Source organism: Mobula birostris, chromosome 14 (assembly GCF_030028105.1).
Source record: "Mobula birostris isolate sMobBir1 chromosome 14, sMobBir1.hap1, whole genome shotgun sequence".
NCBI classification, from domain to species: domain Eukaryota; kingdom Metazoa; phylum Chordata; class Chondrichthyes; order Myliobatiformes; family Myliobatidae; genus Mobula; species Mobula birostris.
The window spans coordinates 28,917,266-28,932,583 of record NC_092383.1 but is presented as its reverse complement, the minus strand read 5'-3'; the positions used below and the strand labels follow the sequence as shown (position 1 = coordinate 28,932,583).

Genomic DNA, 15,318 nt, shown 5'->3' with positions numbered 1-15,318 from the left:
ACTTGATTATAGCAGGCTAAATATGAAGTTCCCTGCCCCATATTTAAATAACCATTTCCCTTTTTATCACCATCTCAATCCATGGAATACATTCCCATTCACCCTTCTTTTGGCTAGATCTGGGTTAGAATCAAATTTAACATTTGCATCTTGCTTGATCTCTTTCTGCAGTTTAAAATTCCCCTCAATGTTTCCAATTAGATTTTTTTTTCTCTAAATTAAGATCAAGTCTCTTAACTAATTTCACTCCTCATTCCTGGATTCCTCCACTCTCCCTGCCCCACAATTGTTAGTACAGAGTGAAAGGGAGGGATTAATGGTGTGTGCACACCCCAGCATATCCTTGATGCCTCCCACTCATATATTTCCAGATCTGCCTACCCGGAATTTGCAGATATCATTTATTGCATTTAACTCAAAGCCATTTATCTTGGATAATTTAAAATATATTTGAAGAGCACGAAAGAGGCTTCGTGTTATCAGAACTAGAATATATTTTGATGTTGCAAACAAAAAAATTGGTGCAAATATTCTACAGGAGAAACTGTTGTAAGAACAATATTATATTTAACAATTTTATTATCTCATGTCTTAATAAATAATAACAGCGGGAAAAGGAGGGTAACAGTAACAATAGTTATGGAGCTAATTAGCATCAGAGGCAAGTACAAGCAATGTAATCTTAGTAGGGAATTCTGTGAGGCTGATGGTTAAGGTCTAAATTACATCTTGATTGGCTGCTCCTTGGAGTGTCTCTTAAATGGAAAGGCATTCAGTCCTTGTCATAATAATGCTTGCAAATCAATGATTATGTAAAAAACAGTAGAGTAGATGTGGTGTTTCTAGATTTTATGCATTCCTCTTTGACCCTCTGGGCTTTATGTTTTCTGCATTATATTTATTTATGTTAGAAATGTTGGCTTTATTTTATTTTATCCACTTTGCAAAATTACAGCTGTTGTTTGTTGAAGTCAAAGGGAAGATGAGTCTCTTTTACAGAGTATACAGTATCTTGAAATTCAAGAACATTGGTGTGACTTGCAATTTTAATGGTGCTGTTATTTTGTCTTTTGAAACTCCCAGCACATTCAACTGGTCGGTCCCGTTCCTGGCCAAGCTGGGCTGCATCGTGCTTGTGGTTTGCACAGTCGTGTTGTATTTTGTCCCACTGAGGTACCTCTTGCTGACCTGGGGTAAGGATATTTCTCTCATCAATTAAGTTCCTGTGCTCAGATACAGTGAAAAACTCTGTGTTGCATGTCATCCAAACTGATAATTTCATTTCATCAGTGCATCGAGGTAGTACAAGGGACAAGCAATATAATATTACAGTTAAAGGGATAGTGCAGTGCAGCCAGACAACAATGTACAAAGCGTGATGAGGTAGACGGTCAGGTCAAGAGTTTATTTTATCGTACTGGGGAATCACTTAATAGTCCTATGACAGTGAGATAGAAGCTGTCTTTGATCTGGTGATGCGTGCTGTCTGACTTATAGTTACAAAGCAGTAGATAAGATTATTCATGGCCAACAGGTACGCTGAGTGCAGAAGAAGGGAACGGAGTTCAGGTTAAAGCTTATTGTTATAGACGTTCAAACCCAAGGTATAAACGCCATGAAAAATAGCATTTTGCAATAGTAATACAGCAGTCGACGAATGTTGAAGATCAGCTGGGTAGAGAAAGTTTCAGATGAGAGGGTTTTGTCCAAAATTAATAGACCACGGATATTGCTGGAGAAGATTATGAAGTTAAAAGTTGCTTATTGTAGACACGTTACACGGAGAGATAACATCTTCTCGGACTTGCTATATGGAAAGGTGGAGGGAAGGAAAGGAAGAGGAAGGCAAAGATCAATGTGGCTGGACAACATCAAGGATTGGACCAAGCTGGACAAGACTAGGGATATTGTGGACAAGTGTCGGGACAGAGCGGCATGGAGGGAAATCGTCCGCCAACTGGAAATTCCAGATGCGACCTAACGACGGATACAGCAAACTAAACAAGCATAAGTTAATATAAACTTAAATTAACAAAAACAGGTGATTAAGTGATGAACATTAAACTTCTGTATTGTGAGTTTGCATGCACTGCAGTTATAACCTGCACTGAATCTGGACAGCATCACACTTGGTAGCATCAAAATTCAAAATTACCTTAATACTATAAAAATAAAACTAACTATAGACACTAGAAATACTGTGTGATTTAAAAATAAACAGTCGTGCAACATCCGTGGAAAGAAAAACCTCATGTCTGACCTTTCTGACAAACGCAGGTGCTGTCCAAAACATTTACAAATTTTTTCTGTTTCTGTCAGTTAAACTCATTCAGGCAGGAGTGGGAATTAGTTGTTCAACCCCTTGAGCTGAATAATCCAACAGATCATGGGCGATCTGCATTTGAACTCCCAGTCGGCTGACTTGGATTCCTCCCCCTTAATACACTTGTGAATCTTAATTTTTGAATGCTCGGTTGACTCCTCAACTGTGTGGTGGCAGAGGAGCTGCAGGCCACATAAAGCAATGGTTTCTCTCAGTAGTCAAAACCCCTTGTAATCAACAAACATTCGTACTGGCTCAGTCATCAGGGTTCTGCTTATAGCTGTCATACATGGTCATTGTATTATGCCATTCTTGAAATAATAGAATGCCTTTGCTCCCCAGTTTCTGGTGGTAACCAAACTGAAAGCATGGGCTCGTACATTGAGTAGAGATCCTGGGGAAAGACATCTCAGACTATTTGTCTACAATGTACCATTAGCTGCCTTAACCAGACATGTGTATAGCAAACCTCTCGCCTTATTCTCGCTCAGCTAAGTAAGAGAAGTAGAAGTGTAAAATGGCATTCTAACTAAGACTGGGGCTGCAGAGTGTTATTATTACTTTAAGCACAAATTATAACCATATAACCACATAACAATTACAGCACGGAAACAGGCCATGTCGGCCCTTTTAGTCTGTGCCGAACTCTTACTCTCACCTAGTCCCACCAACCGGCACTCAGCCCATAACCCTCCATTCCTTTCCTGTCCATATATCTATCCAATTTAACTTTAAACGACAACATCAAACCTCCCTCAACCACTTCTGCTGGAAGCTCGTTCCACACAGCTACCACTCTCTGAGTAAAGAAGTTCCCCCTCATGTTACCCCTAAACTTTTGCCCTTTAACTCTCAACTCATGACCTCTTGTTTGAATCTCCCCCACTCTCAATGGAAAAAGCCTATCCATGTCAACTCTATCAATCCCCCCATAATTTTAAACACCTCTATCAAGTCCCCCCTCAACCTCCTATGCTGCAAAGAATAAAGACCTAACTTGTTTAACCTTTCAAATTAGCGGATCCAAGAGTCCAACCCAATAACCCTGCACAAACATACTTTTTTCACAAGTATTTTAAAGTTCACAACCTAGATATTATTTCATTTAGATCTGTGTTACTTTCAGTCGGGAATCGTGGAGTTTCTTCTTATTAAGATAAATTGAAGCTATATCTCCTTGATTTTTCATATCTGATTTTAGTATGTGTTTCAACTTCTTAAATGATCACCTCATGCAGAACTTTTTGTTCCAAACCCTTTTTTATTTTCTGGGTAAGTTTTCAGGAATCGCTAAAATTCCATAGTGACATCCATTGATAGGTCAGGAGTCATTCCAAGTAATGAGGGAGCACAGTGGCGTAATGGTTAGCACAATCGCTTTACAGCACCAGCGATCCCTGATCAGGGTTTGATTCCCTCTGTTGGCCGTAAGGATTTTGTACGTTCTCCCTGTGACTGTGTGGGTTTCCTCCGGGTGCTCCAGTTTTCCTCCACACTCCAAAGTCATACATGTAGGGTAAGGTTTTGTGTGTTATGGGCATGCTGTGTTGGAGACAGAAGTGTGGCAGCACTTGTAAGCTGCCCCAGCACAATCCTCAGACTGTATTGGCTGTAGATGCAAAAAGATACCTTTTACTGTATGTTTCGATGTGCTTGTGACAAATAAGGCTAATCTCAGATTATCTCACTTAAAGATATACAGTCTCTTCTTTTTCCCCTGAATTTTCCTGACAAATACCAGGAGAAATCTCACGTCACTCAAGAACTTTGGGAAATTTGGCAGATGATCTTCATTCTGACTAATGGGTACTAGCAAGTCTAGGTAGCTCACCTTTCCTGGAAAATTCAAGTCTACGCATTCTATGAAAGTGATCAAATTAATAGTTAGAATTATGAGTTACTTAAGAGCTAGAATCAGGCAACTGGTGCAATAGTTTATTGCTGCATCCCATGTGCTTCCATTCCATTCCATCCTCCTTCATTATAACCCATCAGCATATGCTTCCATTCCCTTCTCTTGTTTTTGTCTGCATTCCCCTTAAACACAGTTTACTTCAACTACTTCCTGTGGTAGTAAACTTCCACACTCTACTTCAGAATCAAAATCAGGTTTATTATCACTGGCATATATCGTGAAATTCACAATTGGTTTTATTAGTAACTAGTTAATTGGAGTCTCACCTGCATGAAAGCACCTTCTCCATGTCCACCCTAACAAGTTTCTTCATTGCCTTAAAGCCGGTACTAGGTCATTTCCATATCTAGAGTCACACACACAAAATTCTGGAGGACCTCAGTAGGTCAGGCTGGAAAGGAATAAAGAGTCAACGTTTTGGGCTGAGACCCTTTGTCAGGGTACTCCCATGTATTTTAATCAGGAACAAAGCTCTAGCCTCTTCAACCTTCAAAGTTTCAAAGCACATTTCATATCAGAGTACATATACAGTATACAAGCTGAAATTTGTCCTCGTCACAGACATCCACAAAACAAAGAAACCCCATGGAACGATAGAAACATCGAAGCTCCGAAGCCCCTCCAACCGCTCCCTTTAAACAAACTGCAGCAGAAGCATCGATCCTCCCTCCACTCCACCCTTGCCAGCAGCACTACTGACTCCCCCCTCCCCCACCACGTGAGCAGTATTAGAAGCACCAAAGAGTCCCTTGATTCAGAGTCAGTTAAACTACAGTTCACAAACCAGCACTACAATATCTCAGACAGACTCTCTCTGTCTATTTTTCCTAATAAATATAGCCCCTCATTCAATTGTGATATAATTTTGATAAATATTTATTTTCATTATGAGAAAACCTACACACAGAACGGACATGAGGAATGCTCTCACTGTGTTTTATCCAAGTTTTAACGTAACTATGTAAATGTTACATGCAAAACTTCAGCATACCCTACATACTTGTAACATCTGTGTAGCGCTTGACTTATCTCATGTGACTGGCTGCCACACTCTTTATGAAAAAATCAATTTACATAGAACTACACTAGGTGCTAGTAGGCCATCAGAAGCTCTAGGTATTGGAAGGTATCACACATTCTAGAAGCGAGTTTGTTTATCAAAAATAACAATATATACAAAGTATTTTACATGAGTAAGAACAATTCAAAATTCCAACATCCTGCCTTAGGTTCCCAATCTCAGATATCAAATGAAAACCAAATTCCTTTTTAGTCAGATTCAGTGAGATTCATTAGAATGATCTTTATTACTCCAATTTCTCTAACTAATTAGATCTAGCATTATTCCCTATTTAAAGGTTTATAGACTAACATTTGCCTTGGTATTTATCCCTAGTTAGTTAGGAAACTAATTGAATTTCTATTCTTAAATATTATGGTTATCCTCGGTTTCAGTTCCAGTCAGTACGTCTACAAATTCAAATTCAAATTCAACACCAAATATATACAGCTTAACTCCTTTTCTCCAAATTCTCCAACATCACAACTTCACAGCTTTAAACAAAGTAAATTTCATTCAGTAATCAATTCTTGCAGAAAATCAAATTCAGATTCTTTGAATGAAAAATAAACTTATACATCCAACCGTATTAAATCCTCTACATCATTTAACATTTTGTTCCCAAGCTGCTTCTTCGATCTTTTGTGGCTCACCATCTTGTTTCTTGGTCCATTGGATGAAATAGTGGGTCATCCATGGAAGATCAATTTACAAAATTTACACAAAAAAAACCCTGACCAAATCCCTTGGTATGATTTAACAGAACAAATTCCTGGTTACATGGTAGAGATCTTGGACACTTGTCTCTGCCGATATTGTCTCGCTATAGCTGCTGCTTATTATAGCTGTAGCTTCAATAAATCTTTTATCGATATCTTCTCTCCTCCCCGGGTTTCACTCTGAGGTTTTCAAGTAGAGATACTCACTACTAGTTCCAATTCTAACAGCTTATGTTTTTAGTTTCTAATAGTTTGCTGCATTTCTCTCACTTGTCCGCACCCACATCAGCCACACCTTGTTCTTGCATAGCTTATTTTCTCCCAAGTTCTCCTTTTTTTCAAATTTGGTAAACCTCATTTTCATTCCTCCACAGGTAGAGCTTTCTAACATTACATCTTTGGGTTTAATTAAACTGGGTTACATACTGTTCCAGACTGACTATCTAACTGTATGAATAGCAAAACTATACCTATTGAAAATGGAATCTCACAAATATAAATGTTTCAGCCATAAAGTAGAGCATTGGTGTATTTTAATATTATCTAACATGCTCCAGTGTTTGTAAACCATAGACTATGCTGAACTGCTTTAAACTAATGGTTGCTCATTGCTTAACTAAATACACAATAACTAAAACTAAAATTGCTAGAGATACTTGGTGGGGCAGGCAGCATTTGTTGAGGAAACAAGTCTGTCATCAGAACTGGAACAGGAGAAAACAAGTTTGAACGACAGGTCTTAACTTCATTTTTCTTTCCATAGACACTATCAGACCTGCTGAGCATTCCCCGTATTTTCTGTTTCTATTATTAATCTTGTTGGCATATTGCCTGTGATGGTGGTTGAACTTTGTGATATTGATATTCCACAGACAAATAGCTTCAATCAATCAGTCAGGAGTGAGTGCTGTCAGTTAATATGGTGACACGTTCCTCATTATTTCATTCCAGGAATATTCCTTTCTCGAATGTAGCATTCCATTGTGATGCGGTCAACGGGGAAAGCCTTTGTTTGGTCTGCCAACACAGAGTGCAATGAAATTTGATCTCACACATTTTAGGAATGTGATGCAGCACAAAATGTTGCACATGTATAGGGAAAGAGATCAACTGCAGTCATTTTATTCACACACAGATGGGCTGGGTTACTGTCGTAGTGAGGCATTTTATAGCTTACAGAAAAACAAAGGAGTACTGTTACAGGGCCTGAACTTTGGTATGCACCTAGTTTAAAACCTTTCAAACAGATGGGCTTTTAAACCTTCTGTAGATTAATAAAGCAATGGAATGAGGCGAGCAAATTGTTAAAATAGAAACCCTGGATTTATTGGCACAAATTTATATACAGTTGAAACTGGAAACTCTTCCAAAGTCCTTAATATGCTCCAACCATGCTTGAAATAAACTCTTGGCCCATTAACAATTGAGACTATTGAGGTGTGCGGAAAACAGAACAACTTGCTTCCATTCAGCCTCACGTCACAAGGTGGGCACGCTTATGACATTCTAAAAGGCAATTATGTATGTTGCATTGAGTCCTGCAGTTTGATACATTCATATTGCTATGTATCTGGGCGTAATGCCTCCCTCAGTTTCCCTCCCTTCCTCACTTTTGGCTAGATAGGACCAAGTTTGGGTTGAGGAGGATTTGGGTGGGTTTAGTTACCGATGTGCAACTCGAGCTACTGATTTACCAGCTTGTCAAGACTCGCATGGTGCCTAAACTAATAATATATAAGGCAATCAACAGAAGTTTTACTTTATGAAAGAGAAGCCTCTTGCGCTGTTTACTCGTGAAGGCAGCATGACTGAACATGCTGGGGTCAGGACGAGACTCAGGCCCACTAGAGTATTGTGACGTGGCTCAGTGCCTGTCATGGAAGCGTATTGCTAATAAACTTCCATTTCAAATGTGAAGACCAAACACTAATCTTATCTTATGGGAGAGGTGAGGACTCGCCTGCTGTTACTCTAGTAATGGATTTTGCAATCGAAGAAGATGAGATTTTATATAAAGAGGGTATTTGTTAATGAACCCAGATGACAGAACAGAGAGTGGTAATAAGGTTGAGACATGAAGCCTGGCATGCATGTGTGACTGCCGCTTTGTAATTGTTTTCTCACTAATTTTCACTTGCAAAACTGTTCCTTCTGTCTCGATGAATTTATTTTAAATTAAATTCTGTTGACAGGCATACACAAATTCACTAAGAAGCTAAGAAATCCATACAGCATTGATAATAATGAGCTACTTGACTTCCTCTCCAGAGTTCCATCAGATGTCCAAAAGGTGAGAGACTTTCTATATTCAGTTATACTTGTGGGTACCTTTGGCAAGGCTGATATTTATGGCCCCACTCAGTATCTTTAACTGATGGACTTTATTGAACAAAGAGCACTTTGACAGAGGGGGAGCAGGTTTCTTACCATAAAAAAAATACAAGAAAACCAGGTAGGTTTTGGAAAAGGCCAAACACTTTATGGTTATTTTGTAAATAAAAGTCAAGTTGTCAAACAGCCATAAAGTTTGAATAGATCTTGGATCTATAGAGTAATGTTACCTGCACTCTTGTCAGCTCTGTGGTATGTGCATATTTTTTTGAAACTTAAAGTGGCTGTGTTTTTTCAGGACCAGTCAACCCCCTTTGTATTTTAACACTAGTTTCAGAGGATAATATAAATGATGATCATTTAACAATATTTGACAAAGATGAAACCAGTGGACAGTATTTGATGCCATGTACAAGTCTAATTTTGAAATATTGAACATTTGTTTTTTACTCTCCCCTTTAAATGTTCCCAGTTTCTGGTAATGCTCGGTTAGTTTGGAGTAACCAAGTCACATCTTTGAGAAGAATCTAGCAACCTCTAGAAAGAGGTTTCCCATCGAGTAGTCTGGAAACGGCACCGATGCAGAAGCAGGGCACGGTTCTGCGTTTAAACCAATCACTGAAGTGAACGGATTTTCTTGATGTGGAAGGCTAAGCATTTTTGGGAAGCCCATGCTCTTTAGTCCATTTTCTACTGAGTACTCTGTGGATACCTGTCCTACCAAAACATACATTGAGGGAAAATATATTTCCATTTTCATTATGGTTTGATAGCGTCATGACTGATTTCCACAGCTCTCTATAAAGAGAAAATGAGAAGTTTCTTTGTTCTACCTTTCCTATCCAAAAAAATCTCTTCCTATTATTTTTCTTTCTCAGTTTCAAGTTTATTATCCTTGTCATGGTCCGTTTATCACTCTCTAAATATATGTTGCTAAATTAATTTTCTTCCATTGTATTTTCCATCTTCCATCTCATCATCTTCTCAGCTGTAAGTAGTGTCCCCATGCACTTTTACAAGTGCTTACAGGAAGTAACCACTCATATCAGACATGGTCCCAGAACAAATCCTACACAAACAAGAAAGACCACCAGACACAAATCAGTTACTTTCCCCAAGCAATAAGGCTGATCAACATCTCCACCCGCTAATTCACTACATCCCCCCACCCACCATCACCTCCATTTCGTCGTTTATTGTCTGAGTCACCTTCTGAACAGACACTCCTGTACCTAACTTCACTTCATGTACATACAATCAATGTATGTATATAAGCTATCTTATGTATTTATATTTATTGTGTATTTTTATTATTGTGTTCTTTAAATTATTGTGTTGCTTTGGTGCTGCAACAGACCTGGAACAATTAGCTGAAGCTGCTAATTGCTGCAACAATTAGCTCATTCTTGATTACACTTGTGTACTTGAAATGACATTAAGCAATCTTGAGGAGGAACATGGAGGCTTTTGAAAATGTACTGGGATGTGTGAGGGTCTCTGCTGATGGATACTGATGTGTGGTTTTCTATTCAATTCCCCATGCTTTCTACTCCTGTGAGTAGTGAGATTTACAAGAAGGCACAAAATGCTGCAAGTCAGGCAGCAGCTTTGAAGGAGAATAAACAGTCTAGATTTTGGGCCAAGATGCTTCATCCATATTTGTTGTAGAAGTCATTTGGAAGAGCAGACAAAGGCAGATTACCATGTACAATTTCAAGTACGTACCATTAACACAAAATGGACTCCTTGTATATTAACATGAGGCTTGCTCATTGGAATGACCCTGACACAAACTCATTAATTATAACCTCATGACCAAGTGATTGAAGGGCCATTATGCAGCTGGAATTAACACTAGTCAGAGTCACACTGTACATCATGGAAGCAGGCGTCATGGCCCACTGAGTTCATGCACTCTTCGAAATGAATCCCATTTTATTCTCTCTATATTTCCAACTTATCACCCCTGCAATTTTGCCACTTACCTGCCACCTTGGCACTTGACACCAGACAATTAATCCAAACTGCTTATCCTTGGGATGCGGGAGAAAACTATTGCACCCAGACGACAGCGATGCAGTAACATGGGGAGTGTGCAAACTCCATATAAACAGCACTGGAAATCACAGCTGAACTGGGAGGAAGAGATAGCAGTACGCTGCACGCGTGCGGCCCTCTGGTGAAAATGATATCGTATCCGTTAAATAGGGGCCGTGGACAATTCTGATTTGATGGAGACAGACGTGAAAGAACAGAGGAACATCTGGAGAAATTTCTGAAACGCAGGTTCACTGCTGTTGTTACTGCGTGATCGAGAATCTTCCGGAGGGAAGGCCTCAAAATCCCTGGCTCTGCCTGCTGTTGGCAACTGAGATTGAAGTCGAATCGTTCGGATAGAGATGGTGCTCGGTACTCAGTGTCAGAGAGCTGATCGGAGGCTCGAAGTTTTCGGACCACTCAGAGTCAGACTGTGGTCGGGCATGGCAGGGAGAGTTTTTCTTCCTTCTCCCGTCTGCATGAGATGTGGGACCTTTGAGAGACTTTGAACTTTTTACTGTGCCATGGACTGTTCTTCATCAAGTTATGGTATTGTTGCACTGTTGTAACTATATGTTATAATTATGTGGTTTTGTTAGTTTTTTCAGTCTTGGTCTGTCCTGTGTTTTGTGATATCACACCGGAGGAAATATTGTATCATTTCTTAATGCATGCATTACTAAATGACAATAAAAGAGGACTAACTAGGATCTCTGGGGTCATGAGGAAGCTGCTTTACCAGCTATACCACTGTTTATTTTTGGCTTGTGAAGTATACTCTGAATAGGAAATGGACAGAGAACTAAGTTGTTCTCAGTGACAGTGGTGGTTAACAGGGTCCACAGCTCTCCAGTGATAACAAAGCCATATGACAAAATCTATCTAAGGTCCAATATTTAGGTTTACTTATCTTGTGTACATCAAAACATACAGTGAACTGTGTTGTTTGTGTGAAGAAACAACACCCAAAGGTGGGCTGGGGCAGCCTGCAAGTGTCACTGTACATTTCAATGCCAATATAGCAACCCCAAGACAGGCCATCGGCCTCGAGCCTCTAATGGACTTGGATTCAGAGATGGACATGCAGACATTATGCCTTCAACTATCCAGCGGACTAGCAGTGATTCACAGACAAGGGGCTTCGGCTGATGGGCTTCGTGTTCCGATTCAACAGGCCTCACTCTTCAGCATTGACCATAGGACTCTGCAAACACCAGGCCTCAATGACGGGACCTTGAACACTAGGCCTCAAGTTCCGGCCTCACACATCCACAAATCCAGAGAGTCACTGGATCACGTTCCTCCTGTCCACACAGAACTTGACTCCAGAACCCACTGACAAGTCAGAAATGCTGGATGGGTGGGGGGGTGGTCACCTGCCTTTGTCCGCACTGGTCTGTCAGCCCGACATACATCCAGATGTCCCAGGTCTGTGTCTTCCTCTGTTTATCAATGAGTGACTGAAGTACGTACAGCCCACACATACATGTAAGCATTTGAACATAGGACATGAAACAGTACAATGCATTACAGGCCCTTCAGCCCGTGATGTTGTGCCAACCTATAAAAACCTACTCCACAATAAATCCAGCCATTCCCATCCACACAGCCCATAACCCCCCCCACCCTCAATTTTCTTACATCCACGTGCCTATCTAAAAGTCTGTTAAATATCCCTTTTGTATTAGCCTTTACCACCATCCCTGGCAGTGTATTCCAGGCACCCATTGCTCTCTGTGTAAAAATGCCTACCCTTGACATCTCCCCTAAGCTTTCCTCCACTCACCTTAAAAGGATGTTTTCTGATATTGGACGTTGCCGCCCTGGGGTAAAGGGACTTGCTGTCCACTAAAATTACGCTCCTTATAATCTTCTACACCTTCTTCACAGAGCAAATCCCTCATTCACTCAACATGCTCTCATAGGACATGTTCTCTAATCGAGGCAACATTTGGGAGGTCGGCGGGATGAGTTTACCAGTTGCTGAGGGGCTGCAGACATCTTCAGCTGTGTGAGAATACAGATAGTAACCGCCTCTTGAATTTGTGAACTGTTTGTGTGATGAACAGTTCACAGCAACAGAACCCTGCCATAACCTGGGGACAATCTGTACATTAATAGGACCATAAAGACATGGGAGCAGAATTAGGCAATTGTCCCATTCAACCTGCTCTGACATTCAATCAAGGCTGATTTATTTTCCCTTTCAACCTAATTCTTAATGCTTATATAATTGAAAAAGGAATACATTTTTTCAGTTGACCTGGAATTGGAATCAAATTCCCAGTGTAATGTTGCTGGGAATATTTACAGTTTTGCAAGAACTGCCACAGGCTGCCTGCTGTATAGTTTCTTCATTGGAAGCTCAAAGGTTTGTGGTACGTGACAAATGTTCTTGGCTCACTGCCAATGTCCTCTGACCATTACACTGATAGTTAGCAGAATAATGTATTAAACCTTGTTGTGAAGCATGTATGTGTATTGAATAGTACTTTTCACAAGTTCCAGACATGTCACACCCAACTGCTCAAGTTCAGTTTACAGGGAATGAGTCTTATCAGACTGCAAAGAAGATGCCTCCAGTGTTATTCAAAGTCACTGATAGGATACAGGGTAATAGTGCAACCAACTTGCACACAGCAAGCTCAGAATTAAATCAATGATCAGGTCAGCTGTTTTTAAGGGCAGAGTGTGTGATGTCAAAAATCTGGAGTTGAGGAAAGGAGAAATCTAAGTTACCTACATCTCTTGAGCTCAGAGGCAGAGGTTTTTCTGCCACTTGGGTGACTTCACACATATATAATATTTCCTTAGATACCCTTTTTATATAAACAATCTAAAAGCCTCTCAGAGACACAGTTCCCAGATAACCACTGTGAAGCTAACTTCCCTGAGTACATAAAGCTTCTAGTTAATTAATAGATCAGTCATTTGATATGCTATGCAACATTGTCCATCTGCTCTGCAAGCATCTTGGAACTAAATAATTTAGCCACTGTTATCTGTTTGAAACAAGCCAAATTAAATAACCTGTTCCACCAACTCATTTCACCGAGATGCAACACTGAGCATCATAGGAAGTCATTCTTGTCTGTGGCCATCAAACTTTACAACTCCTTCCTTGGAGGGTCAGACACGCTGAGCCAATCGGCTGGTCCTGGACTTATTTCCATCTGACATAAATTACATATTATTATTTAATTATTTATGGTTTTATATTGCTATATTTATACTCTATTCTTGGTTGGTGGAACTGTAACGAAACCCAATTTCCCTCAGGATCAATAAAGTATGTCTGTCTATCTATCTATCTTATCGCATATACAACTCTTGAGCAGCAATGAGTCAGGTCATGTCATCCAACATCCTGCTGTCTATAGGCAATGCGCCTGTTTACAAAGCTGTCCTTCCAAATTCAAATTGATTATCGCTTGCCATTTACAGTAAAAACTGAAGACTGGCCCTTGTTTATAACAAAAAGCTAATAAGCAAAGAATATTAGTTGGAAGTGTATCTTATTCAAAAACACCCATTTGATCTCTCTAAGTGTCTGCTGCAGTGTTTAGAAAGCTGAGCTTGGTTAAAAATAAAAGAGGCCTCTAGCCCAGGAAGCGAACATCCATCAAATGGGAATGTGGGGAGAATAAAGAGGGATTAGTGTAAATGTATGTTCATTTGTGTAGACTTGGTGGGCCAAAAGTCTACTTCAATCCTCTATAACTCTAAAGTTTGAGGTGAGACTGAACTGGAAGTTTAATCTGAAGATGACAGTTTTTAAATGGAGGCAAATTAGAGCAGTGGCAGGAAGTGATGAGTTGGAAAATGGTGAAGTTTGACAATTTCTTCATTCTATTCTCTGGTGAACCTTTTATGAAGAAGGAGGTCAGGTTGAGCTTCAAAGTGAATTTTGAGGGAGGTGAAATGTGCATGAGGTTATAAGAAGCACAGATAGAGTGGTGTCATTGGCTAACATCAGAGGATATCCTTTTAAGATGAGTGGAGGAATGTTTAGGGGAGATGTGGGAAGTAGACTTTTTGCACAGAGAGTGACATGTGCCTGGACCAAACTGCCTGGGGGGTGGTGCTAGAGGCTCATATAATTGGGATGCTTAAGAGAAAAATTGAGGGTTATAGGCTATATAGGGGAGAAGAGTTAGATCATAGAGAAGGTAAAAATATGGGCACAACATCATGGGTCGAATAGCGCATACTATGCAGTCCTGTTCTATGTTCTGTACTGTGATTGAAGGAGGTGATTCTAGAGTGAATGGCCTGCGTTGCAAGTGCTAATGCAGAGGGAATGGAGAGAAGGGCAGTAAAGTAGCCTTGAAGTTGGAAAATGCTAAAGATTGGCTTCAAGGAGCTGGAGAAACACTTCAGCAGTTGGGAAAGACGGGCCATATTACATTTAATGTATGGAGACCAGGAAGCAATGACATTCAGCAAAGCCGCAAGTGATTAGCAGACAGGTATACACTTGTTTGTTGTGATTCACTGAGTTTGAAAACATTATTAAGTATTTCCTATGCACTGCTTTTAATGTTGTTCAGTATCACAAAATGGTTCACAGCAGTGCATCACAAACTGATGCTGAACCATTTAGAGCTATTGGGTAAGGGACCAACAACTTGGTCAAAAAAAAACTGTGTTTTAATGAGTTCTTAAAGGAGAACAGGGAGCTAGAGAAGCTTCATGAGGGTTTTTTTGTCCTTTGACAAGAATTAATATATTTTCTCTTTTAACAATTAAGGAATATTTTAATGGAGCTAGTTAAATTCTCAAGCATTTGTGTATTACCCTTGTACATAAATGAACTAAAAAAATAAAGTGAGATCATCCTGGTGTATAGAGGTTTACATGGGTAGAGAACACACAGGAGACATGGTTTGTTTATAACCAACCCACATTATCTGCTTCTCACTCTGGGAGGTCT

The 15,318-nt window shown here is 39.9% G+C and overlaps 1 protein-coding gene across 10 annotated transcripts in view; it reads left to right on the top strand.

Moving 5' to 3' along the window:
• Nucleotides 1-15,318, top strand: part of LOC140209797 (multiple C2 and transmembrane domain-containing protein 2-like) — a 485,848-nt gene that overhangs the window by 459,899 nt on the left and 10,631 nt on the right. For all 10 annotated transcript variants that reach the window (XM_072278281.1, XM_072278276.1, XM_072278273.1 and 7 more), the window contains 2 exons: nt 1,084-1,193; nt 8,210-8,307. In XM_072278281.1, the coding sequence (XP_072134382.1) occupies nt 1,084-1,193; nt 8,210-8,307 (208 nt within the window). The remainder of the gene's footprint in view (nt 1-1,083; nt 1,194-8,209; nt 8,308-15,318) is intronic.